Source organism: Palaemon carinicauda, chromosome 18 (genome assembly GCF_036898095.1).
Source record: "Palaemon carinicauda isolate YSFRI2023 chromosome 18, ASM3689809v2, whole genome shotgun sequence".
Classification (NCBI taxonomy): domain Eukaryota; kingdom Metazoa; phylum Arthropoda; class Malacostraca; order Decapoda; family Palaemonidae; genus Palaemon; species Palaemon carinicauda.
The window spans coordinates 107,855,436-107,882,775 of record NC_090742.1 but is presented as its reverse complement, the minus strand read 5'-3'; the positions used below and the strand labels follow the sequence as shown (position 1 = coordinate 107,882,775).

The window sequence follows — 27,340 nt, the reverse complement described above, 5'->3', positions numbered from 1 at the left end:
CCTCTGCGGGAGAGCTATCATCCTATGTCCTCTGATAATGCACGTATATGAAGGGAACCCCTCATGGTCGTGTTTCATTGCCAACTTTGACTCAATAACAGGTAGCTTCAGCTTACAAAGCTCAACAAGTTTTGGTTATATGAATGAAAAACCTGTCACCTTACCAGAACGTACTCACACAAGTACTTGGTCTAATGTTTGTATAGATTCGAATTTTGTAAGTTTCATCGGAACAGCATGAACTATTTTTTTATGGGAACCTTCTTTTCAGGCTCTAAAGGGCGCCACAATTGTTTCCTCCCTTTTTCCTGGAGTGACACCCCCATCTGAAACAATTAGAAGCCATAAACATAGTCCTAGATGGCCTGCTTCAGAGAAATCCTTTTCCATTCACAGATTGAGTTTGGGAAGAGAACTCCATGTCATTCTCTCGCAAAGTGCTACAGGTAGAAACTCATATACTAGAAGTAAGCATGACTCCTCCCAGTTATTTCTTCGCCTCTTCTGTTCTCTATTGATTAGATGTTTTTACAGAGAGGAAGGACGTTCAAAGGAACACTAATTTTCCTAACGAGTTTATCAAGGTAGAACCATCAGTTATCTCTAAAGGGAAGTCATTCATGATCAGGATATCATATCAATGACTCTCCAGAAAACCTTGCTGCACGCACGTTCTCCAGCTCAGTTGAGCCCCCTTGAGGTCCCTATATCTGGTTCGTGAGCATCTCTTTTCATCAAGATCATGAGGATAATCCGTCGCTTGGCCAGCCTAAATGAGCCCTCTTGCATTCAAATCACTGATAAGCTGTACATTATGGACACATTATTCCTTCAATCTGAAACCCCGAGACATAGGTATACTGTGGCGCTCTGTAATCAAACTCAAGACACGCTAGACTTATTCAATCCCGGTGAACTTACTGAAAACAGGCAGGTGTCAGGGGAAATGTTATGTCCACTCTGGCTAACCTGGTACTCAATGTACCTAGCGATAAATCAAATTACTTAGCCTCCCCTCCATTTTCTGGTGGCCTAAAATGCAGAATATGGAGGTAGCAACTATGTGTGCTATTCAGGCATGTTCCTAACTGGACCACAGATCGGGGACAGTATCACGCTTCTTGACAGAAAATCAGCATCCTCAGAGCGTCCTGAAATAGTTTGAAGACCTCTCGAGGTTAGGAACCAAGGCTTGGGAATTCTTACTTCATCAGAGAGTCTCCCTTTTCAGCAACTACTGGAGAAACCTTACAGCAATGGACACTTACTACAGATATACCGGACTAAATTCAGATAACTGTAGATTAGCATTTTGTTGGCAAAGGTCATCATAAGTAGTAAATAGTTCTTAGATATTTGTATTTATTTACCATATAATGGATTTTGACATAGGAAAATTAATTTTTGGGTGAGATAGCCATGTTCATTTGCTACTACAACTCATAGATCTATTTTTCTTTACAATTAAAAAGGGAAAAAAAAATATTCGCAACTGTATAAATATGAATATTGTGAGGAACACTCATTATTATTATTATTATTATTATTAAATGCTAAGCTACAACCCTAGTTGGAAAAGCAGGATGATATAAGCCCAGGGCCCCAACAGGGAAAATAGAAAATAAGGAAAAATAAAATATCTTAAGAATAGTAACAATATTGAAATAAATATTTCCTATTTAAAATATAAAAACTTTAACAAAACAAGAGGAAGAGAAACTAGATAGAAAAGTGTGCCCGAGTGTACCCTCAAGCAAGAGAACTCTAACCCAAGGCAGTGTAAGACCATGGTACAGAGGCTAAGGCACTACCCAAGAATAGAGAACAATGGTTTGATTTTGGAGTGTCCTTCTCCTAGAAGCGCTGCTTACCATAGCTAAAGAGTCTCTTCTATCCTTACCAAGAGGAAAGTAGCCGCTGAACAATTACAGTGTAGTAGTTAACCCCTTGGGTGAAGAAGAATTGTTTGGCAATCTCAGTGTTGTCAGGTGTTTGAGGACAGAGGAGAATCTGTGAAGAATAGGCCAGACTATTCGGTGTCTGTATAGGCAAAGGGAAAGAACCGTAACCAGAGAGAAGGATGTTATGTATTACTGTCTGGCCAGTCAAAGGACCCCATAACTCTAGCGGTAGTATCTCAATGGCCGGCTGGTGCCCAGGCCAACCTACTACCTATATATATATATATATATATATATATATATATATATATATATATATATATATATATGTGTGTGTGTGTGATTATATATATACACATACATATATATAAATGTATATATATATACTGTATATATATATATATATATATATATATATATATATATATGTATGTGTATATATATATATATATATATATATATATATATATATATATATATATATACACACACACACATATATATGATATGGGAATCCTGGAGAATTAAATGTTGAGATAATAGCAGTGTCAAAGCACCTTTTATATATATATATATATATATATATATATATATATATATATATATATATATATGTGTGTATATATATTATATATGGTGCTTTGAGACTGCTATTATCTCAAAATTTAATTTTTAAGGATTCCCATATAATATTGCACAGAGATAAAGTTTTTTTTTCTGATAGTCTTTTGAATTGGCTTTATTGTTTTCAACAATCAAAGTTGCAATTTTATTCGATTAGGCAATTAAGAACTGAACATAAGTGGAATAATTCAAATTCAATATATAATTTATTTTTAAAGCTATTATCTGTAAAGATTAGATTTTTACTAAATTAATTTTTTCACTGAATTATTTTCCGAAATTTATAATTTTGGTTTAGATATAATTTGATAAAAATTATTATTTCTATATTAGAAATAGTTCAATAAATTGGTATATTCACAGTAGAGTAGATTTTAGTACAGTAGCCTATAATTCCTGTAACCATGGTGTGAAGTATTAAGGTTGTCTTAAAATTTTTTCCTTGGTTGTTTTTGGTTTTGGTTCCCAAATTTTAGGTGCAAGTCATTTGTACTGTTGAGTAGATATAGGGTGATTAAGGTTTGTTTTACTAATATTTGATGTTTGTTAAAGAATAAAGAAACTGGTGAGGAAAATTGCATTAATTTGTACATGGTTTTCTTATTTCCAGTCAAAATTAGCTGAAAGACAAACGTCCCCTCCAGATTATCTAACAGAATCTGAATTAATCAGTTTGATGGAAAAGCATGGTATTGGGACAGATGCCTCCATTCCAGTTCACATTAACAATATTTCTCAGAGGAACTATGTAACTGTGACAACTGGGCGAAAGCTTGTTCCCACCAACCTTGGCATTGTTCTTGTGCATGGTTATCAAAAAGTAGGTACTTTTTTCTTCTTTCTTTAGAATGTTGATATATATGTGAATAGTTTATCAGTTTTTTTCATAGAAGAGTAGAATGCTAATGAAGATTTGAGTAAATAGTCAAGATTCTGAAATGTATGTTGGAAAATAAAGTTGTTCCTTCACTAACAAACCTTAGACGATTCGTTATGGATTATTTTTCAGCGAAGCTGGAAGGTTAGTTATTAAGACTTTTAATGCAAGGTGGCAACCCTACCCTACCACAATAGTGAGGAAGATAAGGGGTTGGCTGGGGGTACCTAGCCACCTATATCTACTCACACATCGGTGAACTACGTCACTAACTAAAAACCAAATTCCGTAATATCGCAAGAGGGTCTGCCCCTCTCTTTTATTCTTCTCCTGTACTTCACTTTCTCCCTATATCCTTAATCTTTCCCATCCCGAGTACCTGCCTTTGAGCTATAAACTGGATTGTATCCAGGGGTGCTCTTCCTTTCCCCATATTCCCCACTTCCCTATTCTTATTATTATTATTACTACATCACTTTTTTTTCTTTTGGCTGGTAGAGATCAGATGTGTCTCCTCTCTCCTCTTTAAGGGGGCCGGCCGGAATGCCAACATAGAAAGAAAAACACAAAATCCTGAAAAAATTCACTGAGAGAGAGAGAGAGAGAGAGAGAGAGAGAGAGAGAGAGAGAGAGAGAGAGAGTGAGTGTGTGTGTGTGTGTGTGTGTGTGTGTGTCTCAGTTGGTGGTAGGGTGAGATGTGAGGAGAGCTATGTCTCTAAGCTGGGAGGTGTCAGGGGAGAGTAATGTCTCACGTAGGGAATTTTGCCATTGGCTAAAAATTGTGGTGTGATTATGCAAGGCAATATAAAACCCCACTAAAATAAGCTCTACACATTTAGGAATAAATGCTAGAATTCCAAATTCTTTGTTGGTTGGCTGAATGAAAGGAACAGCTAAAATCAAAGGAAGGAGACTTTTTAGTAGAATATCTTTATGTATGATTTACGACCATATGTTGGTATGATAACAAATTATTTCAACTTCCATATGGTTTATATTTGTAAAATAACATATCCAGTATGTCATACACTATTGTACCTGGCATGTTTTGGCGTTCAGCGTACGTCATTGTAGCGTAAGGGTTAGAATTAAGCTTGGATCTATATCATGTAATTCCTAAAATAGAAAGTTTATCATAAAAAGGCATCATAAAATTCAACAATAATCAAGCATGTCTTAGTCATTGACAGACTCCTAGCTCTGCACCAGTCAACATATTGTTTTTGGGATCATTCTTGTTAATTTAGTTTTTAAGTATGATCCATCTTTTTTATTACCATTACCGGTAATTCTTATGCTGTCTGGGGACATTAAGCGAAATCCGGGACCAGTACGTCCTAGATTTCGTCAGTGTCGTCTACTCTATTGCAATATTCATGGTTTTCATGCAAATATTCAAGACCTGACAGTTGCATCCAGACAGTATGATATTCTTTTATGCTCAGAAACTTTAGTTTCTAATATGAGACACTCATCTGAGCTCCTTATGACTGGTTTTAAGAAGCCTATAATTTTGAAATGGGATGCCATTCCTACGGCCAGGAGAATGGCAGTGTATATTAAGACTGAGTATACCCTGCTTATAAGTCCTGCTATGAATGTGGATGCCATGAGATTTGTGGCAGGCAAAACAAATTTTATTTGTGTTTGATCTACTGGAATCCAGACATGGATGATTCTATCTTCAATTGTATTCTTACCATTATGGCTAAGATACAGGAAGATGATAGAAAGGCCTCTTTTGTCTTTGTTGGTGATTTCAATTCTTACCATAGGGAGTGGTTAAATTCTGTTTCTCCTACCGATGGCCATGGCTTAAGAGCTTTAAACTTTGCCTCTGTATCGGGCTGTGAGAAAATCATAGGTGAAGTTACTCACAGGCCTGTTAATTGCTTAGACCTCATATCCACTGATTTTTCTGGCGTTATAACATGTAAAGTTGGTTGTGCAGTCGGGACATCTGATAATGCCTTGATTTCATTACTAGTGAAAACTGAGCAGCCTCTCCCTGATGTATCATACACATGTAAGATTTATATTAAATCTCAAGCGAAGTGGAATGGGGTTTTGAGTGATCTTTTGGGATTGAATTGGTCACAGTTATATAGTAGTGTTGATCCTGTTGCCCCCTGAATGAGAATCTTGTCAACATAATTGATAGGCATATCCCTTCTCATATACTAAGGTACTGAGTGAATGACAAACCATGGTTCGATGATGATTGTAGAATTGCTTATTTTCAATATTAATCTTACCCGATAATCATGTAGCTGTCAACTCCGTTGCCCGACAGAATTCTACGGAAGGGATACGCCAGCGATCGCTATACAAGAGGGGGGTGTACTCACAAGCGCCACCTGTGGCCAGGTACTGCAGTACTTCTTGTTGACACCACCTCAATTTTTCCTCTGTCGTGCTTCCGGCAAGACGTTCATGGATACGCTTATAATTTTGGAGTATTGTTCACGGTTTTTGGTGAAGTATTGCTCTAAGATTTCAGCTTTCGCTATACTGGAAACTTTTCTATTAGCTTAGATAACTTCAGGAAGTTTTATCATTAGCTTAGCTAGCTTTTGGAATTAATTTGATTAATTATGGTGACGAAGAGAGTATGAACTCTCTTTCACTTTTTAATGGCCGACCCTTCCCTTAGACGGAAGTGTTGGTGTCTAAGAGAGTATAGACTCTCTTTCTTAATTTTGCTTAACAAAAGTTATAGCTTTATTTTATTTCTCTCCGCCTTTTCTAGGTATCTTCGATTAACTTCCTTTTATTATAAACTTATTAAAATTAATTTTTATATTTGTTTATATTCGACCTTTCCTAATAGTAGGCGGTCTTTTCTTGGTACCGAAGTTAATTAACATTGAGCCCGTCATTTCGGTTTTACCTGTTTACATATTATGCTATTTTAATGTTTTTGAAAGAATTTCTTTGATAGTCTCGTACTGTTTTCAAAGTTGAACTAACGTTTTGTTTTGTCTCTGCAGTTGTTGACGTTCAGAACGTTCAACTTGCGCTCTATCGTTACGATAGAGAGAGAATTTTCACGGTGTCACGTTGCAGTAAGAGTAACCGTTTCTAGCGTTTTGTTCATTCTTTCTTTGCTTTATGGTTTTAATTCTAATAAAGGAACTTTTTATTTGGGAAATATTTCACTTTTTTCCCTTTAACAATAATATGTTTTAACGATATATATGATTGGGCTCTTCTCTCAGGTTCTAAGTCAAGAGAGAGAGAGAGAGAGAGATAGAGACGGAGGGAGAGAGAGCTGGATAAACGTTTCGTTCAAGCGAGTAACGTTGTTATCGTTTTTGCTCTTCTCCCTAGTCTCTTTAGGGGAAGAAGGTAAACGTTTCTAGAGTTTTATTCTTGTTCTCAAGCTTTATGCGGTGAGAGATTTTAAACGTAGTTTATTTGATCTAGTGTTTAGTCTCTTTCCAGCCACTGAATTATTTATCTTTCATTAGATTTTTCTGTTACATTGTAATTCTGTTTTCGCAATTACTAACTTTTAAGGAAGGATAGAATTGCGTGTTTCAGGTACAAACCACTTAAAGTTTCGAGTTCAGTGAAATAAGTGCAAACAGAAAATCAAAAGTGATAAGTGATTAGCGCAAAGTGTGTCAGTGTTGTGCGTGAGGGTACTTCTGTGCGTGCCAGTCGTCCTCCCAGTCCGGGACTCCTTGCAAGCTCCCAAGCCCAGGGGAGAAGCAATGTCGAAGGGCAAAAGGGTTCGGCAGGCCTTGATCGGCGCACAGAAGTATCCTCGGTGGTTGCGGGCGTGTCTTACAGAGACCGTCACTCCCACCCGCAGACGATTGAGCCCTTATTTTGCTCGTCTGCAGAAGAAATTTCGGGGAGAAAACGCTGGACTCAGGTCTCAAGACCTCTTAAACGTAAAGTCCAGACCTCTAGAGTTCAACAACCCGGATGCAGTCATTGGGTTAGCTCTGACTCTCCGCAGTCATCAGGTGACTGCACACCTCCTACCAGGCGTACGAAGTAGAGAGGTAAGGCGATGCCTCAACAGACCTCATCTTCTGTTAAGGCTTTGCCTCAACAGACCTTTTCGTCTGTTGATCCCAAGATGACTTTGCTGCAGTCCATGCAGTCGCAGCTTGCGGTCTTATGCGTGAGTTTCAGGCTGAGAAGGTTACACCTCCTCCTGCGAGCGCTCCGCCTCACCGCAGTCCAGTCTGCCAGGCGTACGAAGTTGAGGTTCCTCAAGCTACCCTACCGCGTTCGGAGTTGCCAGTTACCAGCGTTGTGCAGCAACCTCAACCTTCCTTAAGGCAACCTCAACAATGGGAGCAGGAGTCTTATGCCTTGAGGCAAGATGTTCTTGCAGTTAGACCATCTTCGAGGCAACAACCTTTTGAGGTACGACAACCTCTACCATCCTTGAGGCAGCCACCTCAGCTCTCGCAGCTGCTACCTCAACTTTCCTCAAGGCGAGAGCCTCAACTCTTGAGGCTAGCTCCTCAGGAACCTCAACTCGTGAGACAGGAACTGCGTTCTGCGCAGCCGCTACCTCAACTCTCGCAGCTCACACCTCAAGAACCTCAACTCGTGAGTCAAGAGCCTCTCTCTGCGCAGCCACCTCAACCCTTGAGGCAAGCGCAACTCTTGAGGCAGGAACCTCATGCTATGAGTCAGCCACCTCAACGCATGCATCTGCCACTTTCTCCTCAACTTGAGCCTCTTCCCATTCAACTTTGAAATAACAAATGACAATAATAACACCTCATTACTTTCATAACTTGCATTTGTAATCATATACATGTATGCCTACACAAACATTATGATAATGGAGGTTATTCGTATTACTTATAAAAAAATATATATGTATTCCTTGCAATATATTTTTAACAAAATCGCAAAATATGGCAAAAATATCTTCAAAACAAAATGAATCATGAGTTATGAATGTAATGTAAATATTATGTTGATATTAAAACCCCATGCAAGCATGCATGAAGTAATGCAGTGTTGCCAACAGGGCGAGTTTCCCTTTCCTGAGGTGAAGTAGATTATAGTACGTATATTTAGTGCAGCTTAATTCTACGATACTCATGCCGGCTATCAAATTCATCAACAAAACAGTCTAAATCAATTCCCTCGACACGTGCACTTTCAATGGACAGTAATGCGATATTACTCAATCTAGCACTGGTCATGGAATTTCTGAGAAATGTTACACGCCATGCAACATGCTCTGCTTACCTTACAGCATGCTCTACATACAGCATGCTCTGCATACAGCATGCTCTGCATACCTTACCGCATGCTTCTCAGTCACACATCTTTGGTTGTTGCCAACTCACTAGACTGTCAAGCAGTTTCATAACGTTGCCTTCTAGTCTGCTGCTTTTGCACCAGTGAAACCCTCACTGAGAGAACTTAGCTTTTCTCGGATATGGTCCCTGTAGATGGGAAAGTGCTTTTCTCCCTCCTTCTGATATTCCCTTGAGGACTCTGTCATTTGGAGAGGAGCCTTTAGCTGCGTAGCCTCCTATGGACTTTTATTTAAGCATAACATGCTTCCAGGGAAGGTAATGGTTCCACTTTCAGTCGCTAACCCCGTCTGTTACCACACCTGCTCCCATAGACCTTGAGCTGTGTTGCAAGACATGCAGTCCAAGCTTAGTCCTTGTTAGAGGATTTTTTGTTTACGGAGTCAGTGTGTCACTGGGAAGACGTTCAACAACCAGCAGAAGTGATTTGTTGTGACGCAGTGCGGCAACCTCAGCAACCCGATAAGGAGTTGTCTGTACGACCCAGACAGTCTAGACAGCTTCGGGTTGTCACTGTACTTCCTCGCTTCCCCATGGTTGACAGTTCACAGACTGTGCAGCAGTACCATGATCTTGTGTCCGGCTCCGTCAGACGACTGGCTTTTAAGAGCTCCCACAAGTCGTCGCTGTCTGGAGATTCTCAGATGGACTATGGATCTGACCAAGGAACTGGGCCTCCTGGTCAATTTTGAGGAGTCTCAGCTCGTCCCATCCCAGACCATTGTCTACCTGGGTATGGATCTTCAGAGTCGAGCTTTTCGGGCTTTTCCGTCGGCCCCAAGGATCTTCCAAGCCCTAGAATGCATCCAGAGCATGCTGAGAAGGAACCGATGCTCAGTCAGGTAGTGGATGAGTCTAACAGGGACACTTTCATCGCTGGCCCTGTTCATCGTGTTAGGGAGACTCCACCTCCCCCCCCTTCAGTATCATCTAGCTGCTCACTGGATAAAGGACATGACGCTAGAGACGGTCTCAGTTCCTGTTTCCGAAGAGAGGAGGTCTTCTCTCGCGTGGTGTAAGAACAGCTTTCTTCTCAAGGAAGTCTACCTTTGGCTGTTCAGAAACCCGACCGCCGTCTCCTCTCGGACGCATCAGACACGGGCTGGGGTGCGACTTTGGACGGACAGGAATGCTCGGGAACATGGAATCAGGAGCAAAGGACACTTCACATCAATTGCAAGGAGTTGTTGGCGGTTCTTCTGGCCTTGATAAACTTCAAGTCCCTCCAGCTTAACAAGGTGGTGGAGGTGGACTCTGACAACACCACAGCCCTGGCTTACATCTTCAAGCAGGGAGGGACTCTTTCGTGGAAGTTGTTCTAGATCGCAAGGGACCTCCTCATCTGGTCAAAAGATCGAAAGCTCACGCTGGTAACGAGGTTCATTCAGGGCGGTATGAATGTCATGGCAGATCGCCTCAGCCGGAAGGGTCAGGTCATCCCCACAGAGTGGACCCTTCACAAGAATGTTTGCAGCAGACTTTGGGCCCTGTGGGGTCAGCCAACCATAGATCTGTTCGCTACCTCGATAACCTAGAGACTCCTGTTGTATTGTTCTCCGATTCCAGACCCAGCAGCAGTTCACGTGGATGCTGTTCTGCTGGATTGGTCCCATCTCGACCTGTATGCATTCCCGCCGTTCAAGATTGTCAACAGGGTACTTCAGAAGTTCTCCTCTCGCAAAGGGACACGGCTGACGTTGGTTGGCTCCGCTCTGGCCCGCGAGAGAATGGTTCATAGAGGTACTGCAATGGCTGGTCGACATTCCCAGGACTCTTCCTCTAGGAGTGAACCTTCTACGTCAACCTCACGTAAAGAAGGTACACCCAAACCTCCACGCTCTTCGTCTGACTGCCTTCAGACTTTCGAAAGACTCTCAAGAGCTAGGGGCTTTTCGAAGGAGGCAGCCAGAGCGATTGCCAGAGCAAGGAGAACATCCACTCTCAGAATCTATCAGTCTCAAGGGGAAGTCTTCCGTAGCACAAGACCAATGCAGTTTCCTCAACCAGTACCACTGTAACCCAGATTGCTGACTTCCTGTTACATCTAAGGAAAGTAAGATCCCTTTCAGCTCCTACGATCAAGGGTTACAGAAGTATGTTGGCAGCGGTTTTCCGCCACAGAGGCTTGGATCTTTCCACCAACAAAGATCTACAGGACCTCCCTAGGTCTTTTGAGACCTCAAAGGAACGTCGGTTGTCCACTCCAGGCTGGAATCTAGACGTGGTCCTAAGGTTCCTTATGTCATCAAGATTTGAACCTCTCCAATCAGCCTCTTTTTAGGACCTCACATTAAAAACTCTTTTCCTCGTCGGCTTGACAACAGCTAAAAGAGTAAGTGAGATCCACGCCTTCAGCAGGATCATTGTTTTCACATCTGAAACGGCTACATGTTCCTTGCAGCTCGGTTTTTGCTAAACGAGCTTCCTTCACGTCCTTGGCCTAAGTCGTTCGAGATCCCAAGCCTATCCAACTTGGTGGGGAATGAACTGGAGAGAGTACTTTGCCCAGTTAGAGCTCTTAGGTACTATCTAAAAAGGTCTTAACCTTTACGAGGACAATCAGAAGCCTTATGGTGTGCTATCAAGAAACCTTCTTTTCCAAGGTCTAAGAACTCAGTTTCTTACTATTCAGGCTTCTGATTAGGGAAGCACATTCTCATCTGAAGGAAGAAGACCTTGCTTTGCTGAAGGTAAGGACACATGAAGTGGGAGCTGTGGCTACTTCAGTGGCCTTCAAACAGAACCGTTCTCTGCAGAGTGTTATGGATGCAACCTATTGGAGAAGCAAGTCAGTGTTCGCATCATTCTATCTCAAAGATGTCCAGTCTCTTTACGAGTACTGCTACACCCTGGGACCATTCGTAGCAACGAATGCAGTAGTAGGCGGGGGCTCAGCCACTACATTCCCATAATCCCATAACCTTTTAACCTTTCTCTTGAATACTTTTTATGGGTTGTATGGTCGGCTAAGAAGCCTTCCACATCCTTGTTGATTTGGCGGGTGGTCAATTCTTTCTTGAGAAGCGCCGAGGTTAAAGGTTGTGATGAGGTCCTTTAGTATGGGTTGCAGCCCTTGATACTTCAGCACCTTAGAGTTGTTCAGCCTCCTAAGAGGAACGCTGCGCTCAGTAAGGAAGACGAACTTATTTAAGGCAGAGTAATGGCTCAATTCGACTTCCTTACCAGGTACTTATAATTTCATTGTTATTTTGAATAACTGATAATATGAAATACGGGATACTTAGCTTCTTGATATACATGTACACTGGTTTTCACCCACCTCCCTGGGTGTGAATCAGCTACATGATTATCGGGTAAGATTAATATTGAAAAATGTTATTTTCATTAGTAAAATAAATTTTTGAATATACTTACCCGATAATCATGATTTAATTGACCCACCCTTCCTCCCCATAGAACCAGTGGACCGAGGAAAAATTGAGGTGGTGTCAACAAGAAGTACTGCAGTACCTGGCCACAGGTGGCGCTTGTGAGTACACCCCCCTCTTGTATAGCGATCGCTGGCGTATCCCTTCCGTAGAATTCTGTCGGGCAACGGAGTTGACAGCTACATGATTATCGGGTAAGTATATTCAAAAATTTATTTTACTAATGAAAATAACATTTTGGAGAAGCAGGAGGCCTATCATCTTTGGAAGGGTAACCGATCGGATTTGGCATGGAATAACTGTATTGAGCTTAAAGCTTTTGCTCAAGAGAGTTTATGCTTCAACTGAAAAGGAATACAATTTAACCATAAAAGAAACCTTTTCTGGTACAATCTAGGAACATAAGTGGTGGACTACCCTTAAATCTGAACTCTTTGGTGTAGATGCAACAGTTCCTCCTTTACTTAAACCAGGAGGCTCTGTCAATCACTGTCCAAAGAAAAAGACAACCCTTTTTGGCAGTTGTGTTTGACAGTAAGTAGAGTAATGAGAAACTTGATCTTCCTCATTCCTGTTTTTCTGAGACTAAACTAACTAGTTTAGCTTTTCAACCTAGTAAAATTAAAGCTCTCTTGCTGGACCTTGATGATTATGGAGATGTAGACCCGAATGGTATTTTCCCTTGTTTTTTTATAAAGATTGCAGATTTCTTAGCTCCAAAGTTATCTATAATTTTGTGCAAGTTAGCAAGAAGAGGAGCTTTTAGCACTTGTTGGAGAATTGGATATGTTACTCCACTATGTAAATGTGTTTGTGGCAGCTCAAGTCCAACTGATTACTGCCAAATTTCCACAACTCCCATATTATCTAAAGTTTTTGAGCGTCTTAATAGGTTTTCGGAAGGTAATCATCTGTTCCCTAGTTTGCAATTGGTTTTTCGTAAAGACCTTGGAGCATGTGATGTCCTTACAATCTCCAATTATGTAGAGAAATCCCTTGATTGTGGACAGGAAGTTTGTATGATTGGCCTTGATTTTAGTGCTGCTTTTGACCTTGTTATTCATGAGGCCCTTGTTTTCCAACTCAAACAGTTGGGAGTGGGTGGATTGTTTCTTAGCATCAATATTGAATTTTTAAGTTATAGATCGCAAACAGTTGTTGTTGATGGGCACCATAGTGAATATAGGAATGTGATCTCTGGTGTTCCTCAGGGTAGTGTTCTTGGTCCATTACTTTTCATACTAAATTATATACACCTGACATGTGGTTTGGCCCAGAAAACAAGCTTGTTGCATATGCAGATGACGCTACACTCTACATCAATTCCATCTCCTGAATATAGATCTGGTATTGCTGAATCCCTTAATAGAGATCTAGCTAGAATTAGTGCTGGGTACAAATTATGGGGCATGACGTCGAATCCTAACAAAACTCAAAGTATGATTGTAGATAGGCCAAGGACAGAGGCTCCTCCACATCCGGATCTCAGCTTTGATAATGTTTCCTTAACTCTATATGACTTTTAGAATTTTAAAAGGTCTGTGTCTTTTTCAATTGCACAAAAAAATTGACTTATTGAGAAAGTATTTTGAGATTTTTGGTGATCAATCTATTCTGAAGAATTGACTTAATTCTTTCATTCTACCTTGTTTTGAGTATTATTCTCCTGTCTGGTCTTCAGCTTGCTGATTCTCATCTTGATTTGTTGGACAGGAACTTACGATCTTTTAAATTTCTTAATCCTGATATAAATATTAATCTCTGGCACCGTCGTTCAGTTATTTCATTATGCATATTGCATAAGATTTTTCCTAATGCTGATCTTCCTTTACATGCACGTCTTCCCGGACAGTTCCATCCTGTTTGTAATACTAGTCATACTGTCAATTTTAATAGTCAGGCATTCTCCATCATGAGGCTGAATACTACACAGTATTCTAGAAGTTCTATTTTGCAACAGGAAGGGAAGAATCGTAAAATTCTCCTTTTACTGAAAGAGAACTTGATTCCACACTTACTACTTGTAACAATACAGCCCCTGGACCCCATGGAATTCCATATGCAATGATTAAAAATTTACATTTTAATACAAAGTTATTTATTTTAAGTATTATTAATAGAATGTGGCATGATCATAGTTACCAGACTGTTTGGGAACTAGCCATTATTTTAGCCATTTTAAAACCCGGTAAGGACAAGTTTTTAGCAGCAAACTATCGATCTATTGCATTGACATCTTGTTTATGTAAAATCATGGAGAAGATGGTCGATGCAAGGTTGATGTGGTACCTTGAAAAGGAGGGTATTTTATCACCCAATCAATGTGGATTCAGAAAAATGCACTCAACAACTGATGTGTTGTTACGACTTGAGTCCTCTATTTGTGAAGCCTTTGCTTCCAAACAGCACCATGTGACATTCTTTTTTCACCTTGAAAGGGCATATGATACCACGTGGAGATATGGTATACTTGAAAAAATTCACGAATTACGATTAAAAGGAGAGCGACCACTATTTATTCAGTCATTTCTTTCACATAGAGTTTTTCAAGTGAGAGTGGGGGATACTTTATCAGAGAGTAAATGTCAGGAAGAAGAAGTTCCTCAGGGTAGTGTGCTGAGTGTAACCCTGTTTCCACTAGCAATTAATGGGATATCTTCAGTCGTTCCCTGAGATGTTCTTTCAACATTATTTGTGGATGATCTGTCAATATCATTTGCTGGAGCTAGAATGCTAATGGTTGAGAGAAAAATACAACTGTCTATTAACAAAATTATCGAGTGGGCCGATATGAATGGATTTAAGTTCTCAACAAGTAAAACTACTATTGTCCATTTTTGTTGTATCCGGGGAGTACATCCAGACCCGGATATATTTATCAAAGGTCAACGGATCCCATGTGTAAGTGAAGCTAAATTTTTAGGTTTGATATTTGATAGTAGGCTTACATGGGTTTCTCACTTAAAACCTTTAAAAGCTAAATGTCTTGAGGCATTGTCCCATACATCATGGGGGTCAGACCGCAGTACTATTTTAAGATTATACAAGGCCTTGATTTTTTCCAAAATTAGTTATGGATATGAAATATACTCCTCCGCCACCCCAAGCCGGTTAAATATATTAGATTCAATGCATCATGCTGGTATTAGATTGTCCACAGGAGGGTTTAGAACCTCACCTTTCACAAGTCTCCTTGTTAATGCTGGAGAGTTACCTCTAGATCTTTACCGAATGTCTTCTATTATTCGGTATTTGTTTAGATTGCAAAGACTCCCTAATTCTTTAGCCTTTGAGACTGCAAGGCTTGTAAGGCAGTCAACATACTTTGAGCTGCACCCAAAATCTCCTCAACCTTATGGCTTTCTGGTGAAACAATTATTAAACAATCTTGATATAATTAGAATTAAGGTTCTTCCATTTAAGGTATCATCAACGCCTCCATGGAAATTACCTGACGTATCTTTTTGTAAATACTTTATTGGAGTTGAGAAGAATATGACTGACTTAGAATCCAGTCTCTTTATGGAACATGTTGTAAAACATAGGGGATTGACTTTTATTTATACTGATGGCTCCAAATCTGATCCTGGCGTTGGTTTTTGAGTACATAGTAATGGTTTTAATTGTAGAGGTGCACTTCCTCTAACAGTTTCCATATTACTGCCGAACTGTATGGCATACTAACCGCTATTGAGAAAATAGCGCTGGAAAAGGAGGGTAATTTTACTATTTTTAGTGATGATAGGAGTGTCCTTCAAGCTTGAGAAGTTTTTAATTCTAGTAACCCTCTAGTTTTAAAGATTTTAGAATGGCTTTTTATTATTGGACTGAGAGGTATAATGGTTCGATTTTGTTGGGTTCTAGCACATGTAGGTGTGTCTGGGAATGAGAAGGCAGATTCACTGGCGAAGAATGCTGCATCCGAGGTGCTGCCAAGAAGGTATCCCATTCCCTGTAATGATTTCCTACCCAACATCAAGAAATTGTTTTGTAATAAATGGCAACACCACTGGAATAGTCTAGATGACAATAGAATGAGAGAAGTTACAAATATCATATATCCTTAGAGGTATAACATGATGCCCCAAAAATGGGAGACGTTTCTTCGTTGTCTCCGTATTGGTCACACTTGGTTGACACGAGTTTCTGCTGAAGGGCCAACACCAACCGTATGGCGACAACTGTTTAGTACCTTTAATAGTGAGGCATTTGTTGACTGAATGCCCCAATTATTATAACTTGAAAAATTGATTCTAGGACATGATGTGTCCTACTATGCGAGTGGCATTTTTAGATTTATTTCAGAAGCAGGTGTTCTGAAAACTATTTAACTTCTATAATGACATTCAACTTTTATGGTTTTAATTGAATATTCTTTTATTTTTTTATATAAAATAAATGATATCGGTATCAATGACCTTTGATGTCAGGACGCCTGAAAACTTTAAATCAATTATTCAATTATGTCTTAATAGTACCGCTGCAAGGCAGATGAGACAATCTAAAATTAAACTCAAATCTTGATGTCCGGCAAATTTCTCTTCAGAGAGACTGGAAATAACCACTATTATAGAGTATCCTAAGGAAAGCAATGTAAGAACACTCCCTTCTTGAATACCCACAAACAACATCTCTTTAGTCAGCCAACTAGCAAAACCAGAATTTAAAGATTTCCGTTTATGAGTTGCAATGATGAGGTCAAGAGTGGAAATGAAATTGAAATCTAAGACAAGATTAGGCAACTGGTAAGTCAAATACAAGTCAGCATATCTTTTGAGTTGTAGGCTTAAGGACTAAATGGGGACTATAATTTTCAGCCTTTTTCTGAACTTGAGACAGACATAACTTGATCATATCCACCACGATGATGATAGTAGCTACTTCCATAGTTTCAGAAGAATAGAAGCTTCCGAACTTAACCTTACTTAACATATTACGGTATTTCTCTGCAATAAGGTTCCATAAAATTTGAAAAGGAGATACTGTAATACCTCACTTTCAAGGTCTGCTTCCATGTTTTTTTCCTCTTTATCTTCCTTCAACACAAGTTGAACTGAGAAAAAAAAATCAGCTGATTTCCTGTTTATAACTGGATATGGGAGCTGTTACGCATGCTTGTAGACAACTTGTTTTAATAGTAGTAAATGTACTAGTGCCTAGATTTAACCTGCAACGAGCTAGTGGTCTAGTTTACAAATTAACGGAACTCATTGTCATCTGAAACATAATACAAACAATTGACTTTAGTCAAAACCTCATTCACCCCAAGATTTAAGGGAATCATATGATATGCTACGCCATACACTTATGTAATATAAGATTCTTTAGAAGGGTTCACTGTAGCGAGTGAAGGGATATTAGGATCCACACTACCGACTTCATCTTCACACAATCTAATTGTCTAATAGAGTAACTAGGATTATAGCATTACAAGAGTTTAGCAGCAGAAGGGTGTAAAGTAACTGAAGAATTTGAGGCACTCTGAGAGGCTATTGAATCTGTACAGTGCAATGATCTTTCAGAACCCTTACTGAAAGAAATACTTTTAACAATTGACTTGCCTAGGGAAGTGAGGTTAGGTTTGTTAACATGGTGTGTTCAAGAGAGGATGTACTGGACTAATGATTTTAACAAAGGTAAGGTACCTTAGAAGTTTGTTTCAGTGAACATCTTTTTCCACGGCAAGAAGGACAAACCGGTTGGGAATCAACATCTACCCAGCTCATGAAAAGTACTACTGGGACGCTCATCACAGGCGGGGCATGAATACATAGTATTCGGCTTACTAGTCATAGTGCACCCACTCGTAACTCAGAAATAATGATAAATATGCAAGTGACAGTGAATATTAAAGACACAGAGGGCACAAGCACTAAGCTCTATAATGGTATATTGAGGGCAAGAGCGGATGTTTGATCGTAGAGAGGTAGTGAGGTACATCCTCTTAACCTCACGACCAAGAATGGCGTGGAGAAGCGTTATGTTCAGACGTTCTACGCCGCATGCGCAGTGGTAGCTTAGCAACTAAGAATGATGCAGTGAAATCATTTTTCTTTGATTGTCTGGTCATGGAGAAAATGAAACTGAGAGTAAAACCCACATAAATGACTCAGGTTTGTATAGCTAGGAAAAATAAGAGTTGTTTTTAAAATTTGTAGTGTTAATGTGAAACATCTAAGGATGGAGGGATATCATTATCATGATTATCCCTACTATAATGAAGTAGCCTGGTCTTGCTGGATTTTGTCCTGCTAAAAGCAAGTTCCTTTTAATGCTTTGAACCTTTAACTTGATCACGATCATTGAAACATACTGTACTTTTCCATGAAAGGGACCGTCAGGCAAGTGCACCTTCTGGAAAACATCTAAACTGAACTATAATGATAAAAACTGCAGGGACAAAGAGAGACTAGAGCATTGGTTTGGGCTACCCCTTACTGCTAGAATGTTCCATTCCTTTACTAAAGGCTTTTTTTGGCTCGGCCATGTCGTCCTGATGGAAGGTTCCTTTAGGTAGCTTTCTAAGGGATATTTGCTACAGTGATACTCCCAGAGAATTAACCAAAGGTCTCCAGAATTCTAACACCTGGCGCGAGTATCCTTAGTATAACTTTAAGAATATCGCATAATATCAGGGGACGTATTTTTAGATACGACACATTGCAATCTTCACCCCGAATAGATTTAACTCTTTGAGGGGGAAGAGTGGCGAACGAAAAAGGGGAGCCGTTATCTAGGTACCCAGTGGACCTCCTATCCGTACTACTACGGGCTGCCATTCCTTCTTCTGTAGCATTTAAGCTAAGTGCGCTCCCAAACTTTTCCCGGTGTTTGTTACGGATTTTTGGAATAATAATCATGCAATCTCCAGCATCTTCATCCTCTGGAAAGTGGAGTATTTGTTCTTTCCTGTGTATAATTTTAGGCTCCCTTTTCACGGTTAAATTCATATGATTTAAGTGTGCTCGGTTGAGCGTAGCCAACACTGGTGGCAGCCATTTTAAGACCACTGTCGTACATTATGATTGCATTTTATTTAGTCAGTAGAGCGACATTCCCGGTATTTAGCTATAAATTTAGCTAGTTAGGCAAATTATACTAGTGAAGATTATGCTTACGATATTTTATTCCTCTTCCTAAATGTGACTTTACTTTTCGTATACACCGGGGGGCCCCGGTGGTAACAACCTTGGCCGCGGTCCCCACCGGAGTTAGGCCAGCCTAACTAGTATATAAATACGTTAGTAAAGTAATTCCCCATGTTTAGCCTCACCCTTTCGTTCCCTATTAATTTGGATGGGGACATACATCCCCCAGAATTTATGGATATGGTTCGATATATATTCTCGTTTAGAGAAAAGAGGCTAAACCCTTCCCCCTTCCTGAGCCGCCGCCATTACAGGCGGCAACCTCCATCTTTCGTCATTGCCATTGACCTAGATAGTTATAACACCGACTGCCTTCTTTGCCGCCGAGTATCCCAGCTTTGAAGTAAGATGGTAATTCAGGGTGTCCTGTCTTGCAGCCGACAATGTCGCTGACAGGGGAATCTTTGTTCCTCTGCCGCCCACGACATCATCGGTACAGGAAGCCATGCTTCCTTAGTTCACGGCCGAAGGTAGGCGGCATGCCTGCCGCCGCCGCCTTTCTCCCCTGTCAACTATAAGACCCTTTCCCCTTCCCTCCTCTGTCCTTTAGTGTTGGCCTAGCCGTCACAACAATCTCTGACCGGTACTCAGATAGTCATCCCGGCTTGCCGGGTTGACTGCGTTGCCGGGCGGGACCCTACCAGCGGCGGTTAGGTAGCCGCCTCGGTCTTTTCCTCCTCATGTCCTTCCTTCACCGGAAGTGAATGCTCCGGGGAAAGACTGAGCCCGCCCTGACGGCTGCCGGTGGGAAACCCAACATACTGTTGAGAATTCTTCAGTCCTCCCTTGGTCTGCCATCCACAAACCTTGCAACCGGCAGTATAGCCGGCGGCAGACTTTTGTGGATGGATGGAAGCTAGAAACAGATGGATTCCTTCCCCTTCCATTAGAGCTCTCATTCTGCAAGGAGACAGCAGGCGGCAGTAGTCCTCCTACACTACCAGTTATTGTGCTAAACCATAATAATAGGAACCCTCCTTTCCATTCTTTCTATCTCTCTATCAGTTAGTGCCACTAGGCACTAGCCTAACCCCAGTAGTGTACCGGTAAAACTACAGTATACAACAATACAGTAGTACAAGTAATTTCTAACATACTCTGTGTATCCTATCACAGTTTATTGTTGGGACTGCATAACATGTTGAGGTTGAGTAATCCCTCAACACCCAGATAAATCCTTTGATCATCGGGACCCATATAAAACACCGATCAATATTAATATACTGCAGGTGGAGAAATTATAAATATTTACTAACCCCGTCTCTAAGTACTAAGAGTCGCTCCACCCTGTATTCTCCCTTTTAGGGAATCTAAATATTAATACAGTACGGTCCCAAATTATGCGTGTTCAAATTATACGATTCCCCTTTTCTGCAATCTCTATTTTTCAAAAATAGATTTTCTGTATATGCGAAGCTGTTCAAAGTCTGCGAGTCAAGCACTACAAAATGTATCAAATCTATTGTCTTTCTAAGTATATTGGTAGCCCTAAATATGGTGATTTATAATAAATGTTACAAAACAATATCAACATTACATCTTATCAACATAATTTCATAATGAATAGCCTATTTAAGGATAAAATTCCACATCAACAATGAAATCAACTGTTAACTGTGCGAGTCCAGCTGACAAAATGTAAACAGAATTGTGGTTACGTTCTCGGCAATATTAATCTTTCTCCAACCTCAGGATAATTGTAATGGTAGTGTTAATAATGGTATATTAAAGCATTATTTTTGTTCAGTACAGTATATAAATTATAAAAGCCTTATTTTTCCCTTCGGGCCTTCAAGGTTTTCACGAGTAGACTGGGTTCGTTTATCGGCAGTGAATAGCCTAAACTTCGGTAACGAGTCGGCAATATTTTGTCATATTTTAAACAGTATACATTTGATTTGCAAAGATTGGCTTTGTAGGGTAGGCGGTAAAATAAGAATCTCTCTCTCTCTCTCTCTCTCTCTCTCTCTCTCTCTCTCTCTCTCTCTCTCTCTCTCTCTCTCTCTCTCTCTACGATCAATTCCTCTCTTCAGGAGGTACACGAAACAAATACACGGCATTCGATTACAACAGCTGATTCTCTCTCTCTCTCTCTCTCTCTCTCTCTCTCTCTCTCTCTCTCTCTCTCTCTCTCTCTCTCTCTCGTGTTATACAATACTTACAAATAGATGAAGAAACCAAAATCGGTTTTCTTAAAGTGTCAATTAAATACGAAACGAAAAAATTATACCTTGTATACATCCATCGCAATCATAGCTTAAAATACGGTATCCGATTTCGTCAGCAAACCACTATTTTTTAGGAAACACCATTCTATTCCAGAAAATTTGTACTCTTTAAATAGTCAATTGCGCTATAATAAAACTTGTATTTATGTTTTTAAATTTCGGGTGTGTTTTAAAAATCGATTATTGCTGACTTCTTTTTGTTTTACTTTTGGCTGTGATCACATCAGCTGATGTCTAGCTTCCGCTCTCAAGAATATGCGCGTACGAATACAGTAACAAGGAATTGTTTATACCATTTCTTAAATTATTTAAACCATCTACTGTATACAGTTAATATTACATAAGCACCAATGTGTTATAACCTATCATATTTATTGTTTTGTACATTTAAAACCATCTCTCTCTCTCTCTCTCTCTCTCTCTCTCTCTCTCTCTCTCTCTCTCTCTCACATCGAGCGTAATAGCAGTAACCTAATTGTTCGATGACTTTAAATATCGGCCTAGTAATTTCTTCTTCTTTTACCTTTTTTGCATATGGTTCCATAATTGAGGTGGGTACAAGTTGACTTATAACTGAAGTTAGGAAAAGTATTTTGGATATGGAAAAGACAATTATCTTTCGTAACAGTTTAGAATTATCGTAAATTATCATTTTGTCATTAGCGGCAGTTTGCTATTGTGGATTAAACGCATAAGGAAAAAAATGTTATCCAGCTTTGCTACGAATTTAGGAATTTATATGGATATGGTAAGTAAAATATTTGTAATAACATAATGTTTACTAAATGTTTGTAATATCATTAGTTATCACTTTGATCATGTGTGTTTAATGCGTTCGTTTGTTTATTATGATCGAAGATGGAGCGTACAGTAAACAAATGGAAGGTTTCCGTTTCAGGCGGCGTCATAAAGAAAAACATTATATAAATGGCATTCATTTCATTTATTTGGAAGTAGAACATTGATAATAACAAAATCAACATATAATCAATACTTGGTAAGATTGCTGTCGAGGCAAAAACTAACCTATACACAGATGTGTAAATGCGTCTGTTTCTTCGTTATGATCAGAGATAAACGTAAACAAAACATTGGTTGTCGTTTTCTATTGTGCTTTTTGGTGTGTTTAGGAAACGCATGATATAAAATCACCTTTATTTTGATAATTCTGGATTTTCAATGATGGTTTTGCTATTCACCAGTTGTCTTATACAATAGATATGACAAACATTAAAATTTGTCTGTATTTTGTGTCGTGTTATAATGGGAAATCTACGGTGTTTACACCCCTCCTGGTTGTAATTTTTACCATTTTTCAAGTTATTAGAACTTTAAAGTATATTAAATGTTTGATTTATTTACAAGAACAATTTGATATTTTAAAGAAATACAGTATAGTACATAAAAAGTATTGGAAATAGGTAGTAAACACGTTTGAATAGGCAAGTTGCTGGTTGCCATGGCCCCAATGGAATTATTTCTGTTAGTTGTGTGTTTCGAAATATGCGATTTTCCATTAATACGAGGTCATTGATCGACCAAACTCTCGCATAATTCGGGACCCTACTATATTGATGGAGGTCTCAGCGATTGTTTGGGAGAGAAATCACAGATATGAGTCTTTCCTATTTCCTTTCTAGCTCACTATCCTAAGCTATTAATTACAATAGTAAGTATTACTCTTAAATGTATGCATTTATATCAATGATATAAACAACTGAATACTCATCAAATCCTTTTCCTTTACAGGAGGAGCCAATGGTGACGTGTGCAGTTGTGTTCTGCAACCACAAGAGTAAGGACTTTTATGGGAACACGATCTGCAGGTCCCATGCCCCCTGCTGCAACGTATCGGGATCCCTGAGGTACTGGGACCCAAAGGGTTGCTCCAACTGCTCGATCTTGCTGTCCAACGGCTTTGGAGAAACCATCCCTGTCTCCTTAGAGGCTAGGGATGCAGCAAGGGAAACTCTTCATAGGTGGGTAAGAGGGTTCCAAAAGAACTCTCCGGGACCTTACCAGCCCAATGAATCTGTTAGGTGCCATCTGTTCCCTAAGGCTCACCCTAGCGCGGTAGTGCCCCAGGAACAGGTCCAGCCTCCCTTCATCCAACTGAAGATCGACGCGGACATCCACAAGGCACTTGAAGGCATGGACATTCACCAAGAACGAATGTTGGAAGTGTCTACCGACACTGAACAGGACCTACTGCAAAAAGGGCATGAAGAAGACGTGGTTCAACCACCAGCGGAGGAAGAAGGATCCATTTCGACGGTGACTGAGGTCCCCAAGTTCACAGTGACGGCATACCAACCTATGCTGTTGACATCTTCAGCCCCAACTCCCCAACCGACTACACAGGTCGACAGGAGCGAGCGAAGCGCTCCTATCATCGATCCAGCAGATGTTGGAAGTGTTCTGGAAGGAACAAGAAGAGATGAAACTGAAAATTAAAGAGACGAAGAGGGAGGTACGAGAAGGGAAACACCCTGGAACTTCTAGGGGCTCTGCTAAACCCCTTAAAGTATCAGACCTTCCTCACTGCTCCGAAACCAACCCGGGGAGGTATACGGAGCACATGCCCATGATGAACGGGAAACTATTCATCTCCGAGAAGTTGGGGGCCAAGCCACTTGAAGATATTGAATTCTGGCCTGACTTTTCAGCCTAGCCAGATTGTTATGTGAGACTGCGAGATGAACCTGCATCCCGCGAGGAGACGGTACCAAAGGAAGTCATTGTCTTTGAACATGACAAACCACAGGCTATCCTTACCAAGACTCTGAAAGGAGCCGGATACACCAACTCCAAAGTCTCGGCACTGAGCAAGAGGCATCCAACCTTTATTGCTCCTTCCTCCAGAGCTTTCCCCTTTTCGGAGAAAGCCCTCGACTGTGTCATTAAAGCAGTCGAAGAGGGCAAACCCTGCCCAATCCTAGAGGAATGTAAGCCATTATCTCTAGCAATGCCCACCTGCGAGGAGAAGTGGAAAGAGGTACATCTAACCTTCTCCGTCTCGAAGTTGGATCCGGAGGTAGCAGGCCAACAGTTCAACGAGAACCTTCCAAAGTTGCCAGATCATCTCTTGAGAAGGGAACAGGAGACGAAAGAAAGACTTGCCGCCTCCCTGTCTCATCAGAACTGCTTGGAAATGTGTGCAGACCTACATAACGCCCCAGACATGTACATTGTCTTAGACAAGTCTCACATGGGTACCCTTGTGAAGAACTTGTATGCTTTTGTCAGGTCAAGGAGGACCTGTAGAGAGCACGTTTGCCACAGCAACGGTGAAACACGAACCCAGAAAACTGATTTCATCATGTATCTGGGGCAAAGACCTTTTCCCACAGGAAGTGGTCCAAGAAGTCATTGCCAAAGCCACCACAGAGAATAGGAACCTTCTCCAAAAGTGGGGCATGTCTTCAAAAAGAAAATCTTCCTCAGACGGAGGTCCCCAGCCTAAGAACAAGAAGGCAAGGAGACCACGTAAACCTGCACAACTTCTGGCCATGACCATGGCCACGGTGCCTCAAATGGTAGCCCAGCCTCAAACCACCTTCCAGATGGTCCCTCAACAGTTGGTAGCCCAGTCACTTGTCTTTAACCCAGGCTTTGACAGGCACTCGACCACTTTTCGGCCCTACAAAGATAGAGGCCCAAAAAGACGTTCCTCCGAAAACCCCTCAAGGGGCAGAGGAGGTCGCGGTCACGGAAACAAATCCTCAGGAACCCCTAAGCAATGTGGGGTTCCAGGTAGGGGTCAGACTTTTTCACTTTCGGGATCGTTGGACCTTCGATCCCTGGGCCCACAGCCTAATCACGAATGAACTCTGGTGGAAATGGAACGAAATTCCACCCTTTTTTCCAGAATTCTTCCAACACTCCACCCTCTTGTTGGAAGAATATACCTCAGAACTCTTGAACAAGAAGGTAATAAGGAAATCGAAGTCATCAAGTTCCAGGGAAGGCTGTTTTGTTTTCCCAAAAAAGACTCAGACAAACTCAGAGTCATTCTAGACTTGTCTCCACTCAACAATTTCATCGAGAACGACAAAGTCTGGATGCTTACCTTGCAACACATAAGGACCTTTCTACCCAAAGGGGCGTACACAGTCTCAATAGACCTGGCAGATGCTTACTGGCACCTACCAGTCAGTTGCCCCGTCTCCTCCTACCTAGGATTCAAGCTACAGAAGACAAAATTCATCTTCAAAGCCATGCCCTTTGGACTAAACATAGCCCCAAGGATATTCACAAAGCTAGCAGATACAATCATCCAGCAACTACGCTCCGAGGGAGTTCAAGTAGTAGCATATCTAGACAATTGGCTGGTGTAGGCAGCATCCAAGACTACTTGTCTGCAAGCTGTCGGAAAGGTAATCCAGTTCCTGGAGCACCTGGGGTTCAAGATCAATCGCAAGAAGCCTCACTTTTCTCCTGCTCAGAAGTTGCAATGGTTAGGAATCCAATGGAACTTACAGTCACACCACCTCTCCATTCCATTCAAGAAGAGGCGAGAGATAGCGGGAGCTGTCAAGAGACTAATCCGATAAAAGAGGATATCAAGACACCAACAGAAAAGAGTATTGGGCTCTCTCCAGTTTGCAACAGTGACAGACCCGGTGCTAAAAGCACGACTAAAGGATGCGTCAGGAGTCTGGAGAAGATACGTATCAAACGCCCGAAGAGATCAACTAAGGTTGACCCCGACCTGATTGCGCATGCTATTAAGGCCGTGGTCAACAGCCAAGAGCCTAGCGCGGACAGTTCCCCTGCAACCACCACAGCCATCAGTGGTGATACACACAGACGCCTCCCTGGAAGGATGGGGAGGCCATTCGCACGAAAGAAAGGTGCAAGGGAATTGGTCACACCAGTTCAAAACCTTTCACATCAAACTCTTGGAGGCCATGGTAGTCTTCCTAAAGTTGAAAAAACTATCCCCTCACAGAGCAATCCATATCAGACTGGTCCTGGACAACGAAGTGATGGTAAAATGTGTAAATCGACAAGGCTCGAGATCACCTCACATCAATCATGTGATGTTAGCCATCTTCTACCTGGCAAGGAAGAGAGGATGGCACTTATCAGCAGCTCCAAGGGTTCCGCAATGTGATGGCGACCGCTCTATCCATGCGAAAGCCGATAGAGACAGAATGGTTCCTAGACGCAGACTCATTCTCCTTCATCTCGGAAAAAGTCCCGGAACTATAGATCGACCTCTTCGTGACAAGTGACAACAAGAAGCTATCTCATTACGTAGCTCCTTACATGGACTCTCAAGCAGAAGCGATAGACGCCATGTCTCTCGACTGGAACAGATGGAATCGGATTTACCCGTTTCCACCAACCAATCTCCTGCTAAAAGTCCTCGACAAGCTAAGATCCTTCAGAGGGACAGCTGCAGTAGTGCCCCCAAATGGCCCAAAAACAATTGGTTCCCTCTAGTTCTAGAATTGAAACTGAAGCTGTTCCCTCTGCCGAACCCAGTTTTATCCCAACTGATTCAGAAGTCGACTGTTTACGCTTCATCCTCGAGAACCAACAACCTACATCTCATGATTTTCTCGCCCTAGCAGCGAATAGAAAGGTGGGGATCTCGAAGGACAAAGTTGACTTCATTGAAGAGTACTAGTCAAGTTCAACTAGGAGACAATACGAATCATCTTGGAAGAAATGGGTGTCCTTAGTGAAAACAAAGAAACCAACAGAAATATGGATAGATTTCTGTCTTTCTTTCTTCATCCACCTACATGAACAAGGCCTGGCTTCCACTACGATAACCGTGTGTAAGTAGGCTTTGACTAGACCTCTTCTATACGCCATTGAGGTAGACCTCACAAGTGAAATCTTCAATAAGATACCAAAAGCATGCT

General features: G+C 40.9%; 1 protein-coding gene across 1 annotated transcript in view; it reads left to right on the top strand.

The window, feature by feature from the left end:
* The window catches only part of Top3beta (topoisomerase 3-beta), a 360,065-nt gene that overhangs the window by 293,080 nt on the left and 39,645 nt on the right, over window positions 1-27,340 (top strand). The window contains exon 9 of the mRNA XM_068391816.1: window positions 3,136-3,345. Coding sequence (XP_068247917.1) covers window positions 3,136-3,345 — 210 coding nt within the window. The remainder of the gene's footprint in view (window positions 1-3,135; window positions 3,346-27,340) is intronic.